The sequence below is a fragment of the Ranitomeya imitator genome, chromosome 2 (genome assembly GCF_032444005.1).
Source record: "Ranitomeya imitator isolate aRanImi1 chromosome 2, aRanImi1.pri, whole genome shotgun sequence".
NCBI classification, from domain to species: domain Eukaryota; kingdom Metazoa; phylum Chordata; class Amphibia; order Anura; family Dendrobatidae; genus Ranitomeya; species Ranitomeya imitator.
The window spans coordinates 760,050,322-760,069,310 of record NC_091283.1 but is presented as its reverse complement, the minus strand read 5'-3'; the positions used below and the strand labels follow the sequence as shown (position 1 = coordinate 760,069,310).

General features: G+C 46.9%; 1 protein-coding gene across 3 annotated transcripts in view; it reads right to left on the bottom strand.

Annotated features, from left to right (window-relative positions):
• Positions 1–18,989, bottom strand: part of LOC138665669 (WASH complex subunit 2C-like) — a 152,710-nt gene that overhangs the window by 93,005 nt on the left and 40,716 nt on the right. For 2 of the 3 annotated variants that reach the window (XM_069753348.1, XM_069753347.1), the window contains exons 16-18: positions 17,905–17,994; positions 17,668–17,772; positions 4,626–4,748 (exon numbers count right to left, since the gene is read on the bottom strand). In XM_069753348.1, coding sequence (XP_069609449.1) covers positions 4,626–4,748; positions 17,668–17,772; positions 17,905–17,994 — 318 coding nt within the window. The remainder of the gene's footprint in view (positions 1–4,625; positions 4,749–17,667; positions 17,773–17,904; positions 17,995–18,989) is intronic. The other variant, XM_069753349.1, reaches the window with a different exon arrangement.

Sequence of the window (18,989 nt, the reverse complement as noted above, 5' to 3'; positions counted from 1 at the left end):
AGTGGTTCAGGAGCTTTAGGTCCAGTATCGGTCGTAGCGATCCGTCCTTCTTTGGGACCACGAAAAGTTTGGAATAAAACCCATTGAACCTTTAGTCTAGGGGGACCGGAATGATGACTCCGTCCTCTTGTAGTGCCCTCATGGCATGGAGAAAAGCCGTTGTTTTTGTTTTGGGAGGACAAGACTGGAAAAAACGTGTGGAGGGGGGGGGGGGGAAACTATTTTGTAACCCGGAGGACACCAACTCTCTGACCCACTCATCATGGACGACCGAGAGCCAGGCTTGGCAGAACGAAAGTAAGCGGCCGCCTACTGTGACGATGACCTCCGGATGTTGCAACGAGTCATTGAGTGGAAGATCTAAGGCATCTGGATCACTTAGGTCCAGATGACCTCGGTCTGGGTTTCCAGCTACGGTTAGGTCTGTATGAAACCTGGGAACCTCTATCTCCACACGAACCTCGTCCTGATCCGGAGGAGGTAGAAGACCAATTGGGATTGTTACGAAAAGGCAGGAATCAATGTTGTTGTTGATACCGAATCAGCCGGGCAGGCTTTTGTTGAGGAAGAAATTTACTCTTTCCTCCGGTGGCGTCAGAGATAATTTAGACCAGCTTTTCTCCGAACAAGCAACCAGCTTGGTATGACAGAGATGTCAAAGATTTTTTGGAAGCAGAATCTGCTCGCCAATCTCTGAGCCATAGGGCTCTTCTGATGGAGATTGCATTTGCGGAGCCTGTGCAGCGCAATTGGCCGCGTCTATTGAGGCGTTAACTACGAAGTCCCCAAGCTTGGGCTATCTGGTTAGCCAGGTTGATTGCATCTGGAGGGAGATTAATGTCGTGGATGGTTGAGGTCAGAACCTCAGCCCAAGCGACCAGTCTTAGCCACCCAAGTAGCGGCGAAAGATGGAAAGAGTGATGCTCCTGTCGCCTCGAAGACAGAGCGAACCAGATAGTCAATTTGGCGGTCAGAGGGGTTTTTGACTGAAGAACCGTCAGACAAAGAAAGGATCGTTTTGGAGGCGAGATGCGATACTGCAGCGTCCACTGAAGAAGACTGCAGCCAGTCCTTCATTAGTTCCTGAGAAAAGGGGTATTTGGCCTCAATAAGCTTGTGACCCGTGAAATGTTTACTGGGCCGGTCCCTGTGTTTCTGGACAATGTCCTTAAATTCAGGATGAGTGACAAATACTTTTGGGACACGTTTTGTCTTTTTAAAAGACACCATGTGTTCCTGAGTGGATACGGATTCCACGTCCACCTTCAGGGTCTTGTTGACCACCTCAATAAGAGAATCAAGCGTCTCTTGAGAAGTTGAGGAATCCTGGACTAAAGATGCATCGGACTCATATTCCAAGTCATGTGTATTGCGGTTCTCAGGAGAAGGAGAACGAGAAATTGACCTCGCTGAAGCTGAAGCACAAGCGTGGCCGTGTTCAGGGAATGTGACATGGGTCTGTTTTCTGGAGCCCTGAGCCCTTAGGGATAGAGTACGCCCCCTGCTGATGGACGGATCCATACCGTCGCCAGAGTCCTCTGTGGTAGGTTACATGGCATTCTGACTTGGAGAGGAACCCCGGAGGGAATCTATTGCCTTGGTCAGGGAAGCCATAGAACGTGATAGGGAAGCAGCCCACTCAGGGGGACTAGGTTCAGCCGGGTCAGAGACGGCACTGGCAGCGGCAGGAGGCGGCTGCACACAGGCCGGATCACAATCCGCACATAACGGGGTATTGTGAGCTCAGGGCAAGGCAGTATTACAAGTGGCACATGAGGTAAAAACAGTGTGCTTTTTGTTAGCCTTTTTAACCTCTTTGGGGGTGAGACATAGTGAGTCTTAAAAGATAAGGGCCAGATAGGCAGGGTATGTGCTTGCAGGGAAGGGGTTAAGCTCTCCTGTGCACAGCTTACCCACGGTCCTGTGCCTTGTGTCCCCAGGGAAGAATAGGAGAAGATCGGCGCCCTTGGCTGTCAGGTCAGCGTTTTCAGCGGGTTTTCCCCCGCAGAAGTGAGTCCCAATATGGCCCCCGAGATTTGCGGGGAGCTTCTCATTACAAACGAGAAGCGCCGAGATAGTGGGCGGAGCTCCGGCGGTGGGCGGAGAATTAAATCGCAGCCTAGTCCAGCCTCCTACAGACGCTAAGCAAGAACAGTGAGAGGGTGTATACTGCAGGGGAGGAGTTAATTTTTCTGTGTTAACTTAGTGTCCTCCTAATGGAAGCAGCATAACACCAATAGTCCTGTGTCCCCCAATGAGGAGTAGGGAGTAGGAGAAATTACTGTTATTGTGAAAAGTCAAGCAAGTTGAAGATGCAATAATCTCTAAAAGGCATCAATTTAAAGATGATACATTTTCGAATTTTAGGCAAAAAACAAATACTTTAATCTTTTACATTTTAAAAATTACAAAAAGGAACAAGGACTGAAGCAAAAGTTTGAGGACACTGCATGGTTAGTACCTCTGCCAGTATACTATGGGTAGTACCTAGTAGCACTCCCTTTTGAAAGTACCACAGATTATAAACACTTCTTTTAGCCAGCCAAGAATTGAAAGACTATTGACTGGCTACCTCATCGGTCTACAGGACTTTTTTAAAAATGGCTTGTTTAGATGTTCTTTTGTATACTTGTGATGCTGAATTTTATAGTGAGGATGCAGGAGAGGTTTTCTTCTGATGACTCTTCCATGAAGGCCATATTTGTGCAGGTGTCTCTGAACAGTAGAACAATGTACCACAACTTCAGGGTTTGCTCAATCTTTACAAAGGTCTTTTGCAGTCAAGCGGAGGGGGTCTGGTTTGACCTCTCTAGTAATCCTACGTACTGAAATTTTGCTTCTTAATTACACTTCGAACTGAGGAAAGGGCAACTTGAAAATGTTTTGCCATCTTCTTATAGCCTTCTCCTGCTTTGTGGGCATCCACCATTTTCAGAGTGCTAGGAAGCTGCTTAGAAGAACCCATGGATGCTGGGGTTTTTTTGGCACAAGGTTAGAGGCTAGGTTTTAACAAAGCTCTGAAACTTTCATCACTTGCCTTTTCTAACAATGATAGTGAACATCCCATATCCATAGCAGGCTAATTAAGGTCTGAAACCTTGGTCAAAGTTATCTGAGCACACATATCCAAGGGTGCCCAAACTTTTGCAGCAGCTCATTTTCCCTTTTGTCATTTTTAAAATGTAAAAGTTGAACGTATATATGTAAATAACAGTAATTTTCACCAAGGGTGCCAAACTTCTACATGCCACTGTATGTGATAACACTATTGCTAGCTTCATACCCTTGACCACAATCCAGACCTTGTAAAATAATGGTCTCTTTTCTTGACCAATGAAATGTAATACAGTTTTAAATAAGTAAGGAACAAATAAGCAAAGAGTAAATGACACTTCAAGATTCTCACTCACTTTGCTGGCATCAGGAAACCCCTCAGGTTTTGTGACAAATCTGCCAGAAAAACACAACAAATCTGCAAAATGTGCACAAGCCCTCAAGGGATTTTGCCATGAAGAAAGTACATTTGAATCAATAGATGTTGGAATAATAATAAGTTCCACAATTTGATGTGTTAAAAGAAATGTTCCTGTGCTGAGATAATGTGCCCCTGTTCTCTGTACTGTATAATGGTCGTGTCCGACTGCACAGCTGCTCCAGTTCATGGTCGGCACATACCACAGCTCCTAGCACAGCACAAGTCACTTATGATAAGTGAGTATACAGACGATGCAGCAGGGGCTGGCAGCTCCTGCATTCTGAGGTATCACATTCACAGACTTTTTATTTAGTCCCATTTTGTATGGTCTTTACCAAGTGGGCGTAGCTCACAGGATTTTCTTGTGTGCATTTAGGCAGCTCTGCATTATAACCTATTAGCCATGCCCCCTTGGAAAAACCATATAAATTTGCAGCAAAAAAAAAAAAGGCTCGTAACTTTGGAAATGTATGGTGGATTTAAAAAACAAAAAACACCACACATTACTCGGGATCAACGTAGGAATAAAACAAAACAAAAAACAACTGGCTGCTTTTGACCTTGTTGCAGTTTCTTTTTAAAGGGGTTGTCTACTAGTCCTATAACCCCTTCGGAATCTCTGTTGCCCCCTTGTAAAATAATAACGCCTATACTCTCCACTGGAGATGTTCCAGCAGTGTTGGCACAGACTCTCCCATGGGGTTGTGTGCCATTTTTCTAGCACGCAAACATTCTCCTCTCCTATGGACGTAATTGACTTCTGGAGAAAGTGACGGCAGCCATAGCTCTCACCTCCTCTGGATTTGTACGACAGAAGAGAAATGATGCCAGCACCGATTGGCCGCAGGATCACATGACATAATGACCCAATGCCAACACTCCTGCAATGGCGCCAGCACCAGAGGGGTGTATAGTTGTTATTATTTTACTGGGGGAAACAAAGGGATTCAGAAGGAGTTGTCTTCGTAGTGGACAATCCCTTCGAGGTTGTACTATAAAAAGGTACATATCTGTATGGTGCTTGGGTATCAGATTTTAATTTTTTCTTCATATTCTAAATCTTATCTTCCTAAATCAAACATTCAGAAGCTAAAACTAGCGGCACAACTGTTAAATTTATAAAAATCGGACAATTAATGAAAATCATTACCTCCTCGTCACTACTAAACAGGCCTGATTTTGGAGTCTTCACTTCAGCGGGCACAGCAGATTTTGGTACTGGCTTTGAGGCAGCGTTTGAAGCCTTTTTTTCAGGTACTGAACCAAAAAAATCCTGAACAAAAAAAAAATGTACTAGTTGACCTTAACAGGGAAGAAACAGATCTGACAGTTTAGTTTCACTTTTTTTGTCTCCTAATAATAAGCTGAAAGGAGTTCACTTTAGGCCATCAGGAAAGAAGCGGAGCAAGAAGCGGCTTTCTTTGATTCTGCCTCATACATGGCCACTGTATTAGTCACAGAAGGCAGGGAAGACAAATGTAACGTTCTGTATTTTTAGGCTAAAAATGAACATGAAAACTTGAAACATGAACACCTTTAAAGAATGAGAATATTCGCAGTACTTCCAACGTCTTACCTGCCCTCCAAATAAAAAATTACTGCACTTCTTAGAATCAAGATTGAAAGCTGGGGTGAGCATCAGCAAAAGTCACAAAATCACATAAAACCACTCACATAATGGAGAGTGAATTGAGAATGAATATCATGCCCCTTATGTTTTAGACTTTATTTTCCTGACAGGGTAACTTTCTGCAGAACCACAGGACCCCATTATAACATTTTAAAATCTTATTTTCCATGTTGAAGGTGTCCTTAGCCTTTAACCCCTTAGTGAAAGTACCAATTTGGTACTGAATGATTAGCCAATGTTTACAATTCTGACCACTGTCACTTTATGAGGTTATAGCTCTGGAACGCTTCAACGTATCCCACTGATTCTGAGAATGTTTTTTTGTGACATATTGTACTTCGTGTTAGTGGTAAAATTTATTCGATATAACTTGCGCTTACGAAAAAAAAAAATGGAAATTTAGCAATTTTTCATTTTTTACTTTTCATTTTTGTCCCCTTAAATTAGATTGGTGTCATACAAAATAGTTAATAAATAACATTTCCCACATGTCAACTTTACATCAGCACAATTTTGGAAACATTTGTTTTTGTTAGGATGTTATAAGGGTTAAAAGTTGACCAGCGATTTCTCATTTTTCCAACAACATTTACAAAACTTTTTTTTTTTTTAGGGACCACTTCACATTTGAAGTGAGTTTGGGGGGTCAATAAAAACAGAAAATACCCAAAAGTGACACCATTCTAAAACCTGCACCCCTCAAGGTGCGCAAAACCACCTTCAAGAAGTTTATTAACCCTTCAGGTGCTTCATGAGAACTAAAGCAATGTGGAGGGAAAAATGAATATTTAACTTTTTTTTTTTTTCACAAAAAAATTAGTTTGGAACTAAATTTTTTTATTTTCACAAGGGTATCAAGAGAAAATGGACCACAAAATTTATTGTGCAATTTCTCCAGAGTACTCCGATACGCCGTATGTGGGGGAAAGCCTCTGTTTGGGCGCATGGCAGGATTCAGAAGGGAGAGAGCATCATTTGACTTTTTGAATGCAAAATTGGCTGGAATCAACGGTGGGTGCTATATCGTGTTTGGAGACCCTAACCACAACCCTAACCCCAAACTAACCCCTAATCCTAATCCCAATACTAACCATAATCCTATCCCTAATCCTAACCTTATTCCCAACCATAACCACAACCACAACCATAACCTTAATCCCAACCCTTGCCCCAACCCTAAAGGAAAAATGAAAATAAATACAACTTTTTAATTTTATTATTTTACCTAACTAAGGGGGTGATAAAGGGGGGTTTGATTTACTTTTTTTTTTTTAATCACTGTGATAGACCCTATCACAGTGATCAAAATGAGCCAATAGGAAAGATTTCCTATTGTTGCCGGGTGCCGGCCGGCAGATCTCTGAAGGCGCACTGTGCAATCACCCACCATTTTCTTCCCGGAAGAAGACGCCGACGGTCAGGGGACTGGATTGGGGGATGCATGAAGGTCCAGGGACACCGGGGGTACCAGGAGGGCCCCACTTCTCTTTCCTCTGGTGTGCTAGATCATATCAGAGGAGAGTGCAATTAAATGGAAAAACAGGATTTTTGGTTGCTTACCGTAAAATCTGTTTCTCGGAGCCTTCATTGGGGGACACAGAAACCATGGGTGTATGCTGCTGCCACTAGGAGGCTGACACTATGCAAATAAAAAAGTTAGCTCCTCCTCTGCAGTGTACACCCTACCGACAGGAAGTAGGATATTCAGTTAGTGAGAAAGCAGTAGGAGAAGCAACGTGTAAAAGAGAAAGAATAATAATAACATGATAAACTTTATCCACATAGCGCCAACAAATTCCACGGGGCTCCATAGATTAACAGTTTCAAGCACTCAAAGAGTGTTCAAAGAACTCAAATGTATACAGTAAACAGAGCTGTTCAACTTGGGAGTGAGCTGTGTCCCCCAATGAAGGCTCCGAGAAACAGATTTTACGGTAAGCAACCAAAAATCCTGTTTTCTCTATCGCCTTTCATTGGGGGACACAAACCATGGGACATCCCAAAGCAGTCCCTGGGGTGGGAAAAACAGACTTCCATCAGGTCCGAGGACTCACCACTGCCGCCTGCAGAATCCTTCTGCCCAGGCTGGAGTCCGCCGTAGTCCGGCGAAACGTGTGGATGGAAGACCAGGTTGCCGCTTTGCAAAGCAGTCGGCGAAAGCCCCTGTGACGTACCGCACTGGAGGCGCCGACTGCCCGGGTAGAGTGAGCCTTTATCTCAGGAGGGGGCACTCTTCTTGACCTGGTAAGCTTCCAAAATTGCCGTTCTGATCGAGCGAGCAATAGTCGCCTTGGAAGCCGGCAGGTCTCTACGCACGCCATCAGGGATGACGAAAAGAGAATCCATCTTTCGGAAAGCGGCCATGTTAGCCAGGGAGATCCTCACTGCCCTGACGGGGTCCAGCCTGTACAACGATCGCTCCAGAGGATGAGTCGGAGCTGGACAAAAGGAAGGTAGAACGATGTTCTCGTTGAGGTGGAAAGATGAAAACCACCTCGTGAAAGGAAGGAAGGAAGGCGGAGGCCTGGGACCGCCTTGTCCTGGTGGAAAAACAAGAAAGGAGGTCGGCAAGAAATGGCCGCCAACTCAAAAACGCGGCGGATCGAAGAGATGGACTTGAGAAAAGCCACCTTCCGAGATAGAACTGACAAGGGAAAAACTCCCTCAGAGGCTCAAAAGGGGGGAACCCCTAAGAACAACCAGCACAACCTTTAAATCCCATGAATCCACAGAGGCCCTGAACAGAGGGACAGCGTGGGCTACTCCTTGAAGGAAGGTCTTAACCTGTGGCTGAGAAGATAACGTCTTCTTAAAGGGAAGAAGAGCGCAGGAACCTGGCCCTTTATGGAACGGAGAGCGAAGCCCGAATCCAGTCCTGCCTGAAGGAAAACCAAATGGAAGGCAGGGAAAGGACATAGGTGAAAAGCAGTTGGACTCGCATTAACGAAAGTAAGCCTTCCAGGTACGATAGTAGATCCTGGAAGAAGACGAAGGCTTCCTAGCCTGGATTATAGCGTGACCCATCCGGGCCGAAAGACCGGACGCTCTTAGAACTATGGAGTCCACAGCCACGCCGTTAAACTGAGCGACCGATAATTCGGGTGGCAGATCGGACCCTGAGAAGCAGATCGGGTCTGTTTGGAAGGCACCAGGGGTGTCCGCGAGAAGATTGATGATGTCCGCAAACCAAGACCTCCTGGGCCAATCCGGGACGATCAGAATGACCGACACCCATCCCGCCTTGATCTTTTCGACAGCTTGGAAAGCAAGGGAAAGGGGTGGGAACCGATAGGGGAGCGCGAACTGCAACCAAGGAATGGCCAGAGTGTCAACACCACTGTGAGAGGATCGCGGGACCTTGGGCCGACCCAAGGGACCTTCCTATTCAATCGGGACGCCATGAGGTCCACATCTGGAGTCCCCCAGTCAAAGAGCAATCCGATAGGAAACCTCCTGAAGTACCAGTCCCCTGCCACAAGGCCCTCGCGGCCGAGGAAGTCGGCGGCCTAAATGTCCACGGTGGGGACAAGCACTGCGGAGCTCACCAGGACCGTTGTCTCTGTCCAAAGGAGGATCCTGGAATCTCGGCCGAGGCCAGAGACCGCCGAGTCCACCCCTGGTGGTAGACATATGCCACTGCTGTGTCATTGTCTGTCTAGGCTGCTGAGAATCCTTACCCAGTGAAGGAAAGACAGAAAGATGATCCGGAACTCGAGGACATTGATCGGCAAGGAGGACTCCTGCATCGACCAACAACCCTGAAAAGAACAGGTGACAAAGCCCCGCGCCTCCGCCGAGCGGGCTGACGTCCGTCGTCACCACCTGCCAGGGAACTGAAAGGAAGGATATGCTGTGAAGGATCTACTCTGGGATAAGAGAGGTGACCTCGGCCACCAGTCGAGGAACCATTTGACCCGGGAGAAAGCCGGATCGGACGATGCCGGGAGAAGACAGACCTGTCCCCCTGTGATAGAATAGCCTGCTGAAGAAGTCTTGAATGAAACGGGCGAAGGGAAAATTGCTCCCGATGTTGCAACCAACCTCCTTAGGACCTTTAAGGCCCATCGGAAAGGAGGGGAGCTGAAAACCCTGGAGCAAGCAAACTTCCTGACAAAGGAGGGATATCCTGTCTTCGGGAAGGAAGACTCTGGTCCGACAAGCGTCGAAGAACATGCCCGGATATACGAGGCGCTGAACAAGACGGAACTTCTTCCTGTTGACGAGCCACCCGCAACGGCTAGAGTGTCGGGAAGATGGATAGACTTTCGGGAGCCTGAAACCGAAATTCCTGAGCCTCCATGGAAGCGATTACTGAACGAGGGAATATCATCCTGAAGTGTCTCCGACGAAAACCTCCTGTTCAGCAAATTGAGATCCGGACTGGGACGAACCTTGTCGTCCTCTGATTTGAAGAGAAGCCTGTGAACCGTTGAACCGTTCCTGTTCTGGGACGGGAACGATTACCCCGGATCTAAGGAGGGAAACAATGGCTGTAAAGAAACCCAGGACTAGAGCGGGGTCTCTTGGAGGTTGGGATTCGAAGAAAACGATCCCCGGGCCGTGAAATGAAGATTTTGTATCTAGAGGATACAAGTGCCCTGGCCCATGCGTCCTCTACTGAGGAGACCCAGACGTCCCTGAGGAACAGGAGAAACGGGCTAGAGTCTAGTCGTGGGTCATGCCTAGGTGGAACTTCCAGTCCTGGACCTGAAGAATCCACCTTAGGAGTAGCGGGAACGCCAGGAAGGAGTGAGTCGAAGAACACCTTCTCTTCTTAACGTGCCTGTGGCCTCTGTTGTGAAAGGAATCTGATGCCGCGAAACGACGCAAAAAAGGCCGAAAAAGGACCGAAGTTGCCGCCTAAGAGAACTGGTGCCGCCAGTGGCGTCCTTAATAATTTGGTCCAGCTTGGAACCGAAAAGCCGTGATCCTTGAAAAAGCCAGGCTCGTAAGGGACTTCTTTGATGACTCTTGAGCCAAACAGAACGACGGCTGGCAACAACATTACAGGGTGTCTGAGCGGCAGAAGACACGACGTCCAGAGAACAAATTATTCCCCGGCATGAGTAATCTGGGTGGTAACTTCCGCCAGCCAGTCTGGTGGAGCTCCGGCTTGAATGCCCCAACGGAGTTGTTTTAGCCCCTTCGGATACCGACTTCGAAACCCAAGCGGGCATAGGGATGATGCGGCAGGTTCGAGAGCCGAATTCACAAAGGATTCCATGATCGATGGAACCTGTCAGAGTCGCCCCACCGGACAGCGTGAGAACTGTGTTGGTGGCAAGTCTAGCAGCCGGCGGATCCACAGGGGGAGAGGTCGTTCTCCATCGCCTCTCATTCCGGTTGGCGATGAGATCCGGAGGAAAGAGATATGAGACTCCAAGACGCTTTCCTCTTTGAGAACGTCTGGTCGAATTCGCTCTTTCTCTGGCCAGAAGCTCCTCGATTCAGGATGAGGAGCGAATCCCTTGGGAGGTAGTTTAGACCGTCTAAACGAAACCGCCTGATCTGCGGGTTTCGTAGAGGAATCTTTGTTGCCACAGGTCAGATTGGACGCTCCAATGAGGCTTTGAACCATATCCCTCATGTTAAAGTATGGTTCGACGGCCCCAAATTATCCTCCGAAGGCACATCAGAGAAAGCCTCGCCTGACTCCGGGGGGGAGGATAAGGGGGAACTCGACCACAGAGAAGGACCGTGGGGCGAGATGGACCAAGAAGAGAACTCAGACTGGCGTTCCCGTCTGAATCTTTCGCGGCCTGTATTGGAAGACTCGGACAGAGCTTCCTGCGACCCGCTGGCTACTACGGAAGGCTGCAGGGGCAACCGATCGAGCACGGACACGCGGGTCTGGGACACCCGTGTGAGATCCGCTACTGATAGAGACAGAGGGGAGGCCCAGCCTGGGGTGGGGACTTCGCTCTGAGGCGGAGCAGCGGGAACAAAATGTGGGTTGCTGCAGGCCTGCCTGAAGGGAGCTTGTGGTTACAACGCGAACCCTGAAAGTGTTTCACTAAGACACAGGAAAAGGTAGGAGGCCGGGAGCGACCTCCCTTAAAATTAGACCGAACGGGCCCCTGAGGGAAATGTCTGAAGATTAGGGGTTTGAGTCAAACTGCGGTGCAGAGGTACTCACGGCAGGCGCTGCGGTGTCCAGATGGAAGGCTGCACGGCTTGGAAGATGCTCCTCAGGAACGATAGCCCCTAGGAGAACAGGTAGACACATCTGGGGCACTCTTGTCCGGAACTTACTGCAGGTCTGAAGAACAGCAGTGGAACAGAAAGATGGAGCTGCTGCCCTGCGGCCTCTGGTGTAATCCGCGCAGATGATGTGCTGTGCCCCCAGGAGAAAATGCGGGCACGTTGGAATCTCCTGCCCTGTGCTCAGCAGCGATGTGGAGGAAGGGGCGGAGACAGCCCAGATGGCGCCGGTGGGCGGAGATTGCAGGGCACAGTTTGTCGGGCGGGAGAAAGCCCGCCCGAAGAAAGCGGAAGTGAAGGAGCGCGGTACCGGCGGGAGCCGGGACCTAAATTAGAGGCCGGTGCCGCTGGAAAAGAGACCGCGGCCCCGGAACAGTGCACCGCAGAGCAGCGCGGCAGCCTGCCAGGACCGCAGGGAGAACGGTATAGTCGGGACGCGGCGCCGAAGTAGGCCCCGGCTGAAGCCGGGACCTAAAGTAGAGGCCGGCGCCGCTGGAAAAGAAACCGCGGCCCCGGAACAGTGCGCCGCAGAGCAGCGCGGCAGCCTGCCAGAGAACGGGACGCGGCGCCGAAGTAGGCCCCGGCAGAAGCCGGGACCTAAATTAGAGGCCGGCGCCGCCGGAAAGGGGATCGCGGCGCCGACGCCCGCAGGGCGGCCGGAGCGGTGCCGGTGTCGCCAGAAAGGTGACATTGCGGCCGCTACGCAGTGCGGCCGCAGGGAGGGCACTGCGGCCCCGATGAAGGGGATAGCCCGTAGTGCAGAGCCACTGCTCGTCTTGGTGCCCCTAGGATCCCTTTTAAAATAAAATCAGCGCCGCCATAGAAGATTGAAGCGTATTTAGGGACAACTACTCCCCCACACCGTGAGAGAGTAAGGGGAAGATCTGGAAATTTAGGGGAAATACTCACCTAAACATCCCACGCAGTTACTAACCTGAAGGTATCAGACGTCCACGGAGCTGTGATGGACGTCCTCGTCTCCTCCAACCGACAGGCTCTGGTGGGCGAGTGGGTGGGGGACGGAGCCAAGACCGGACTTCTGAGCACGCTTGTGTGCTAGGATCTTGGTCCTGGAGAGGGATATATGAGGATACGGGGTGGCAGTACACGCCGTACTCATAGTCCGCATAGTGGGACTACAGGTGTGACTGTTCACCCTGTATCCCTCCGGAAAAAAACCTGAAAAGAAACGACGCACATTGAGGTAGATAAGGGTCTAATGAAAGACCCGTGTCCACCTCCTACTGACACTAAGCTAAACTGAATATCCTACTTCCTGTCGGTAGGGTGTACACTGCAGAGGAGGAGCTAACTTTTTTATTTGCATAGTGTCAGCCTCCTAGTGGCAGCAGCATACACCCATGGTTTCTGTGTCCCCCAATGAAAGGCGATAGAGAAATCTGACTTTTTTTTTTTTTTTTTTTGCGGTCGCCGTTATTCCGTGAATAAAGGTGATCGCAACACTGAGTCGGTAAAAATCAACCCAAATCATGTTCTCCGGGGTCTCAGCTATCCCCGGTAGCCGAGACCCCGGAGAATTTCCAACGCTAGGAACACTATAACCTTATTTCTCAGCGCCATTAAAAAGCGGCGCCGAGGAATAAATACCCTTAACTGCCACTGTTAAATGGCGTAGCGGCAGTCGTTAAGGGGTTAAAGGGAATCTGTCAGCATGTTTTTATTACTTCATCAGAGAACAGCATGATGCAGGAAAGGAGACCCTGATTCTATGGAAGCATCACATCATCATATCAGAGTTCTTATATGTAGAATGCAGCAGAGCTAAGAAAGTTGATCCTGCCCACACCAGGTTGTGTACATTGTCTATTAACAGTGAGCTGCTTATCAGAGGAGGAGGCGTGGCAGTCTAGCAGTGTGAGAGCTGTAGCCCAGGCAGGGATAAACTTCATTGTAAATAAACAACAGCACACAGCAAGATAAGCGACATCTCTGAATTCAGTGTTTTAACCCCCACATCTCGCTGTCCTTAGATTAAATAGCAAAACCTGCTGACAGATTCACTTGAAATGTGTTTGTGGATTATGCCCCAGTTTAGTGGGTAACTTGCTTTATGTTAAAGAATTGTTTGCATATGCTCTTTAATGGTTTGGATAATACTTGCAAAGTAATTTACTGTTACCTGCTGGATACAACTACTGATTACTTGGCTAACTTTATTGCACTCCAGTCCCAATTTATACTTATTAAGGAATATTACCATACTTCCCAATTAGGTATGAGATTTTGCTGGCCCACTGCCCCCAATTTTATTACTGTGTTAATATGAATTTTGAAAATGGATTGCATTATTTGCACATATTTACCTTATCGTTTGATTTATTATTATATTTATTTAAAAGGGGGTTGAGTCACTATCACAATTATGATAAAACAAGATTATGGCTCTGAGTCTTCAGTGGGGGACACAGGAAACCATGGGTGTATGCTGTTGCCACTAGGCTGAAAAAAAATTAACTTGCTCCCTAGCCGGCTACACCCACTGACTTGAACCAAGCTAATCAGTTAGTAAGAAAGCAGTAGGAAGAAGAAACAGAGTTAACATAAAACTTTAACCAACAATGGCAAAACTGAAAGCGGGTGCCGTCTTCCCCCAGTGAAGGCTCAGAGAAAAAGATTTTATGGCGAGTACCAAAATCTTGTTTTCTCTATCGCAGACCCAGGAAGCCATGGGACATCCTAAAGCAATCCCTAGGTTGGAAAAACAACTCAAGATCTAAGACCAGTCCACTGATGTAAGCAGAACCTTCCTGTCCAGGCTGGCATCAGCCAAGGCATAGGTGTGAACTCAGTAGAATTTGGAAAAACTATGGACTGAAGACCAGGTGGCGGTCTTGCAGAGCTGCAATGCAGAGGCCTGATGGTGAACTGCCCAGGAAGCCCCCACGTGTGGCGTGATCAGTGACCCCAAGTGGGGATGGTCTTCTCTTCATTTGATACGTTTCCAAGATGACAGAATAGATCCAGAGGACAATGGTAGCCTTAGAAGCAGAGAGAACTCTATGAGAACCTTCAGGAATCACAAAATGAGAATTTGAATGTCTGAAAGATGCTGTAGGGGAAACTGAGATGCAAAGCTCCTACGAGATCCCTTTTGTGTTGAGACCTCTCAAGAGGATGAGCAGGAGATTGGCGGAAGGAAAGACAATGTCCTCATTGAGATAAAAAGAGAAAGCCACCTTAGGAAGAAAGGATGGAACCGGACGTAGAACCACCTTGTTCTCGTGGAACACAAGGAAAGGCAAAAGACTAGAAATAGCTGCAAGCTTGGAGACAAGTCTTATGGAGGTGATCACTACAAGGAATGAAACCTTCCAGGAGAGAGAGAAATATCCAGAATTGGCTCAAAGGGTGCACCCTAAAGAACAAATAAGACCAAATTGTGACCCCACAGCACTACGAGAGCAGATAGGGCGGGATGGAGTGAGCCAATCCCTGCATTAAAATCCTGATTTGGGAGTAAGAAGCCAAGGCCTTGAGGAGAGAAAGGGCGGAGATCTGAGACTGGCCAGAGTCCAAACCTGACTGCAGGAAAGCCAGAAAGGAGGGAAAAGAAATGGACAGTGGAGCGACTGGATTGGAAAGTCTTTTTTCCAAAGTACGCGACTACAGTACGATGGCTTATGTGGGAGAAAGACTGGTTTCTTACTTTGATAATGTCTAAATAACTTGGCTGGAGAATCCTGCGGCTTTAAAAACTCTGTAAGGCCATGTGCACACGTACAGTATTTTTCACTTTTTTTTGCGTTTTTACGCTATAAAAACGTGATAAAAGCGCGAAAAAAACGCTTACGTATGCCTCCTATTATTTACAATGTATTCCGCATTTTTTGTGCAGATGTTGCATTTTTTTCCGCGAAAAAAATCGCATCGCGGAAAAAAAAAGCAACATGTTCATTAAATTTGCGGAATTGCGGTGACTCCGCACACCTAGGAATGCATTGATCTGCTTACTTTCCGCATGGGGCTGTGCACACCATGCGGGAAGTAAGCAGATTATGTGCGGTTGGTACCCAGGGTGGAGGAAAGGAGACTTTCCTCCACGGACTGGGCACCATATAATTGGTCAAAAAAAAAAAAGAATTAAAATAAAAAAATAGTGATATACTCACCCTCGATGTCTTCCCGCCTCTCAGCGGTGCACGCTGCCGGTTCCGTTCCTATAGATGCTCTGTGTGAAGGACCTGCGATGACTGGTCGCGCGACCGCTCATGTGACCGCTCACGGCTGTTTGCAGAGGGTGAGTATAACTTTTTTTTTTTTTGTATTATTTTTAACATGATATCCTTTACTATTGATGCTGCTTAGGCAGCATCTATAGTAAAAAGTTGGTCACACTTGTCAAACACTATGTTTGACAGGTGTGACCAACCTGTCAGTTTTCCAAGCGATGCTACAGATCGCTTGGAAAACTTTAGCATTCTGCAAGCTAATTTCGCTTGCAAAATGCTAAGAAAACCACAAAAAAACGGGGGAAAAAAAAAACGCAAAAAAAAATATGCGGATTTCTTGCTGAAAATTTCCGGTTTTCTTCAGGAAATTTCTGCAAGAAATCCTGACGTGTGCACATACCCCAACGCCCTGAGACAATCTTCTTAAGGAGTTTGGGAATTAGAGGGAGGAAACAGATAAGGGAAGCTGAACTGAGCCCAGGATATTGCCAGAGCATCAGAATCAATCGCTAGGGGATCACAAGACCTGGATAAGAACAGCAGAACGTTGCTGTTCATTCTGGACACCAACAAGCCAACATAGAGGGTGCCCCACCAGAGACAAATCTGGGAGAAGACAGTAGGGTTTAGAGACCACTCGCCGGCTGAGGTAATTATAATAATCTTTATTTATATAGCGCAAACATATTTTGCAGCGCTTTAGAATTCAAGCTCGTGGCTGAGAAAAATCGGCGGGCCCGTTCTCCATCCCGGGAATGTGTACTGTGGAGAGAGTCGGGACATTCTGTTTGGCCCAAGCCAGGATGCAGGACACCTCTGACAAAACTTGTCAGCTCCATGTTCAGCCCTCTTGGTTGATGTATGCCACAGCTGTGGTGTTTCTGCATTGAATGCGGACTGGGCGGCCTGTCAGGAGGTCCTGCCAATGGAGGCGGGTCAGGTAAATGATTCTGATCTCCAGCAGGTTGATAGTAAGAGGTTGATAGTAAGAGTATGCCCTTGAATCACTTCATGTAAGAAGTGATTCAAGGACATGATCAACCTTTCCCAATGTGAAAGAAGGGTTAGCAGACAGGATGCGTGAACTGAGCAAATGGAATGTTTCCATAGCCGCCACCATCAGGCAGAGCTAAAGAGAGCAAAGGAATAGCTCAGAGACTGAATCCCGAGAAGAAGAGCTGTTGACCGGTAGGTAGCTTCGACCTGTTGACCGGTAGGTAGCTTCCTTTTACAGGAAGAACGAGCAAAGAGTAGGATTATAAGGAGCACAGGATGAGAGGAAGAGGCCCTAATGTTAGACATATAGGTAAAACGCGTTCCAGCTGTGGGGCTGCTGAGAGGAGGCCCATGTGCCTGTAGCAGAGTCTACCAGTTCCTGAAGAGGAGCAGAACCAGATGAGGATATGACCCCAGGAGAGCACAAAAACCTATTTAGTGGGTGAGCAGGCCGGAGATAGATGGAAAGTACCAGTCCATGTGTCCTTCTGTGTGGATGCCCCAAACACTCTTGATGTATTGGGGGGATAGGGTCCTGTCTGGTAAACACGAGAGGGTACTATGTGGATCAGACCAAACTGTTCACTTGGTCTCTAGGTGGGATGACAGGCTGAGCAATTACACCCTGCTGTATATAAAAAAAGGGAAATCATTAATAAAACACAACAACAAGGTAAAGATGGGTCTGAACGCAGACCTATGCCTGCCTCCTTTGGACGCTAAGCAAAAACTGATTGGCTCGGTTCCAGCTGGTGTGGTGTACACTGCTGGGGAGGCGTTACTTTTTTTGCCTAGTGTCAGTCTCCTAGCGGCAGCAGCATACACCCATGGTTTCCTGTGTCCCCCAATAAAGTGATAAAGAGTAAAGTACCTTTTCAATTAATACATGTTAATACCAATGAATTGTTGTAAACAAAAAAAACAAACTTTTTTTTATCTCGGTGCGAATAGTGCTTCTCACAAAGCTCTGATGTACAGACAAGGGAGTGCTAGTAATGCCAGGGGAGGTGTACTAATGGTAAATCATGAATATCTATGTAACAAGGGTTTGGATTTGATAGGTGTAATAGCTAAAATACTTTTTGTTTGTTTTTTTTTACTATATATGGCATGAGGGCACAATGCCTTAATGGATTAACAGTGGCAGTAGTTTTATTATATAAAAATTAACTTACATCATCTTCATCATCAAACAGAGATAAGGATTTGCTAGTCTTGGCTGCGGGTACACTTGATGGTTTCGGAATGCTGGCAGCTTGAATTGGTGAAAACAAATCTGACTATTAAAAAGAAAGCACTAAGATATAGAAACGTGAATGTTTTCTAATATTATGATATCACCGTATAAAAGTATAAACTTGTCTTCTTCATGAATATTCTGTTCTTTAATTAGGAATCTTACCCTACCGTACCTCAGAATCCTCCTCATCAGAGAAGAGACCCTTGGTTAGCTTTTTGATTGATGGTTCAGAAGGAGCTTTTTCTGTAGGGATCTTTATGTTCTTGAAGGAAGCAAAGCAAGTTATTTAGAACAAAAGCAGCAAAATACATTTCTAGTTCAGGGTCTGTTCACATTACAAGTGCAGACATATGGTGTATTTGCCGAAAGAAGCCTCAAATACATCCATTCTGCTAATTTGAGGGATGCCAGGAAAGTGCAGTTTGGGCCCGGTTTAGCCCTGCAAACATTGCTATACATTTACGGCAGTATGGAATAGTGTAGTAAATTAGGCTGTTGACGTTTAGGATCTCGGCTTCCAATAGGGGGTGGGGAAGTTCTAGTCCTCTTCCTCTCTGAAGAGACAATATGCATATTTAATTTCCCAGAGGAGCATGCATGGCTTATGAGTCTCCTCACTCTGACATGCCAGGCTTGTCTCTCTCCACAAGTAGAAACGTTAGCCCTTATACCTATAGTCTACATGCATATGTTTTAAAGGGTAAGCTACTTCCAAGTAATATTTCAAAAATATAAGCCATCTTGTGTTTGTACATAAGGAATAACACCATTTGTGGCCATTATACGACTGGTATCCTGAATTTTCACCAGATTACAGTATGCAGGCTCTAGCATTGCATACTACAGTCATGACTCGCTGATCTACCAAATTCATAAAGAGGACTTCTCAGGGGCGTGCGTCTCGCCAGAAGTGCTACTGAAAACAGTGATTAGAGTACCATTTCTGTGGTAAGAAACACTGACTCGTTTGCTGAATTTCAAGGATGGACACAGTCAAGATCCGTCTCTTCACCATCTCTGCCCCTTTTGTCAGAGTTGCTTCAAATTGGCATGAAAACACCAAAAGCCGCATTTTGTAACTTTTCAAAGCGTTTTACGAGTTTTCTTGTACAAAAGTTTTGACGAATTGGGCCCCATTTCTTAATTTGCAATCTACTCTGAGCTGGTGGGAGGAGACTTGCTGCAATGATTTTTCTCATACATAGTAAAGCACACTGAGAGGGATTCCTACTCTTCATTCGTTTAGCACATAGAGGC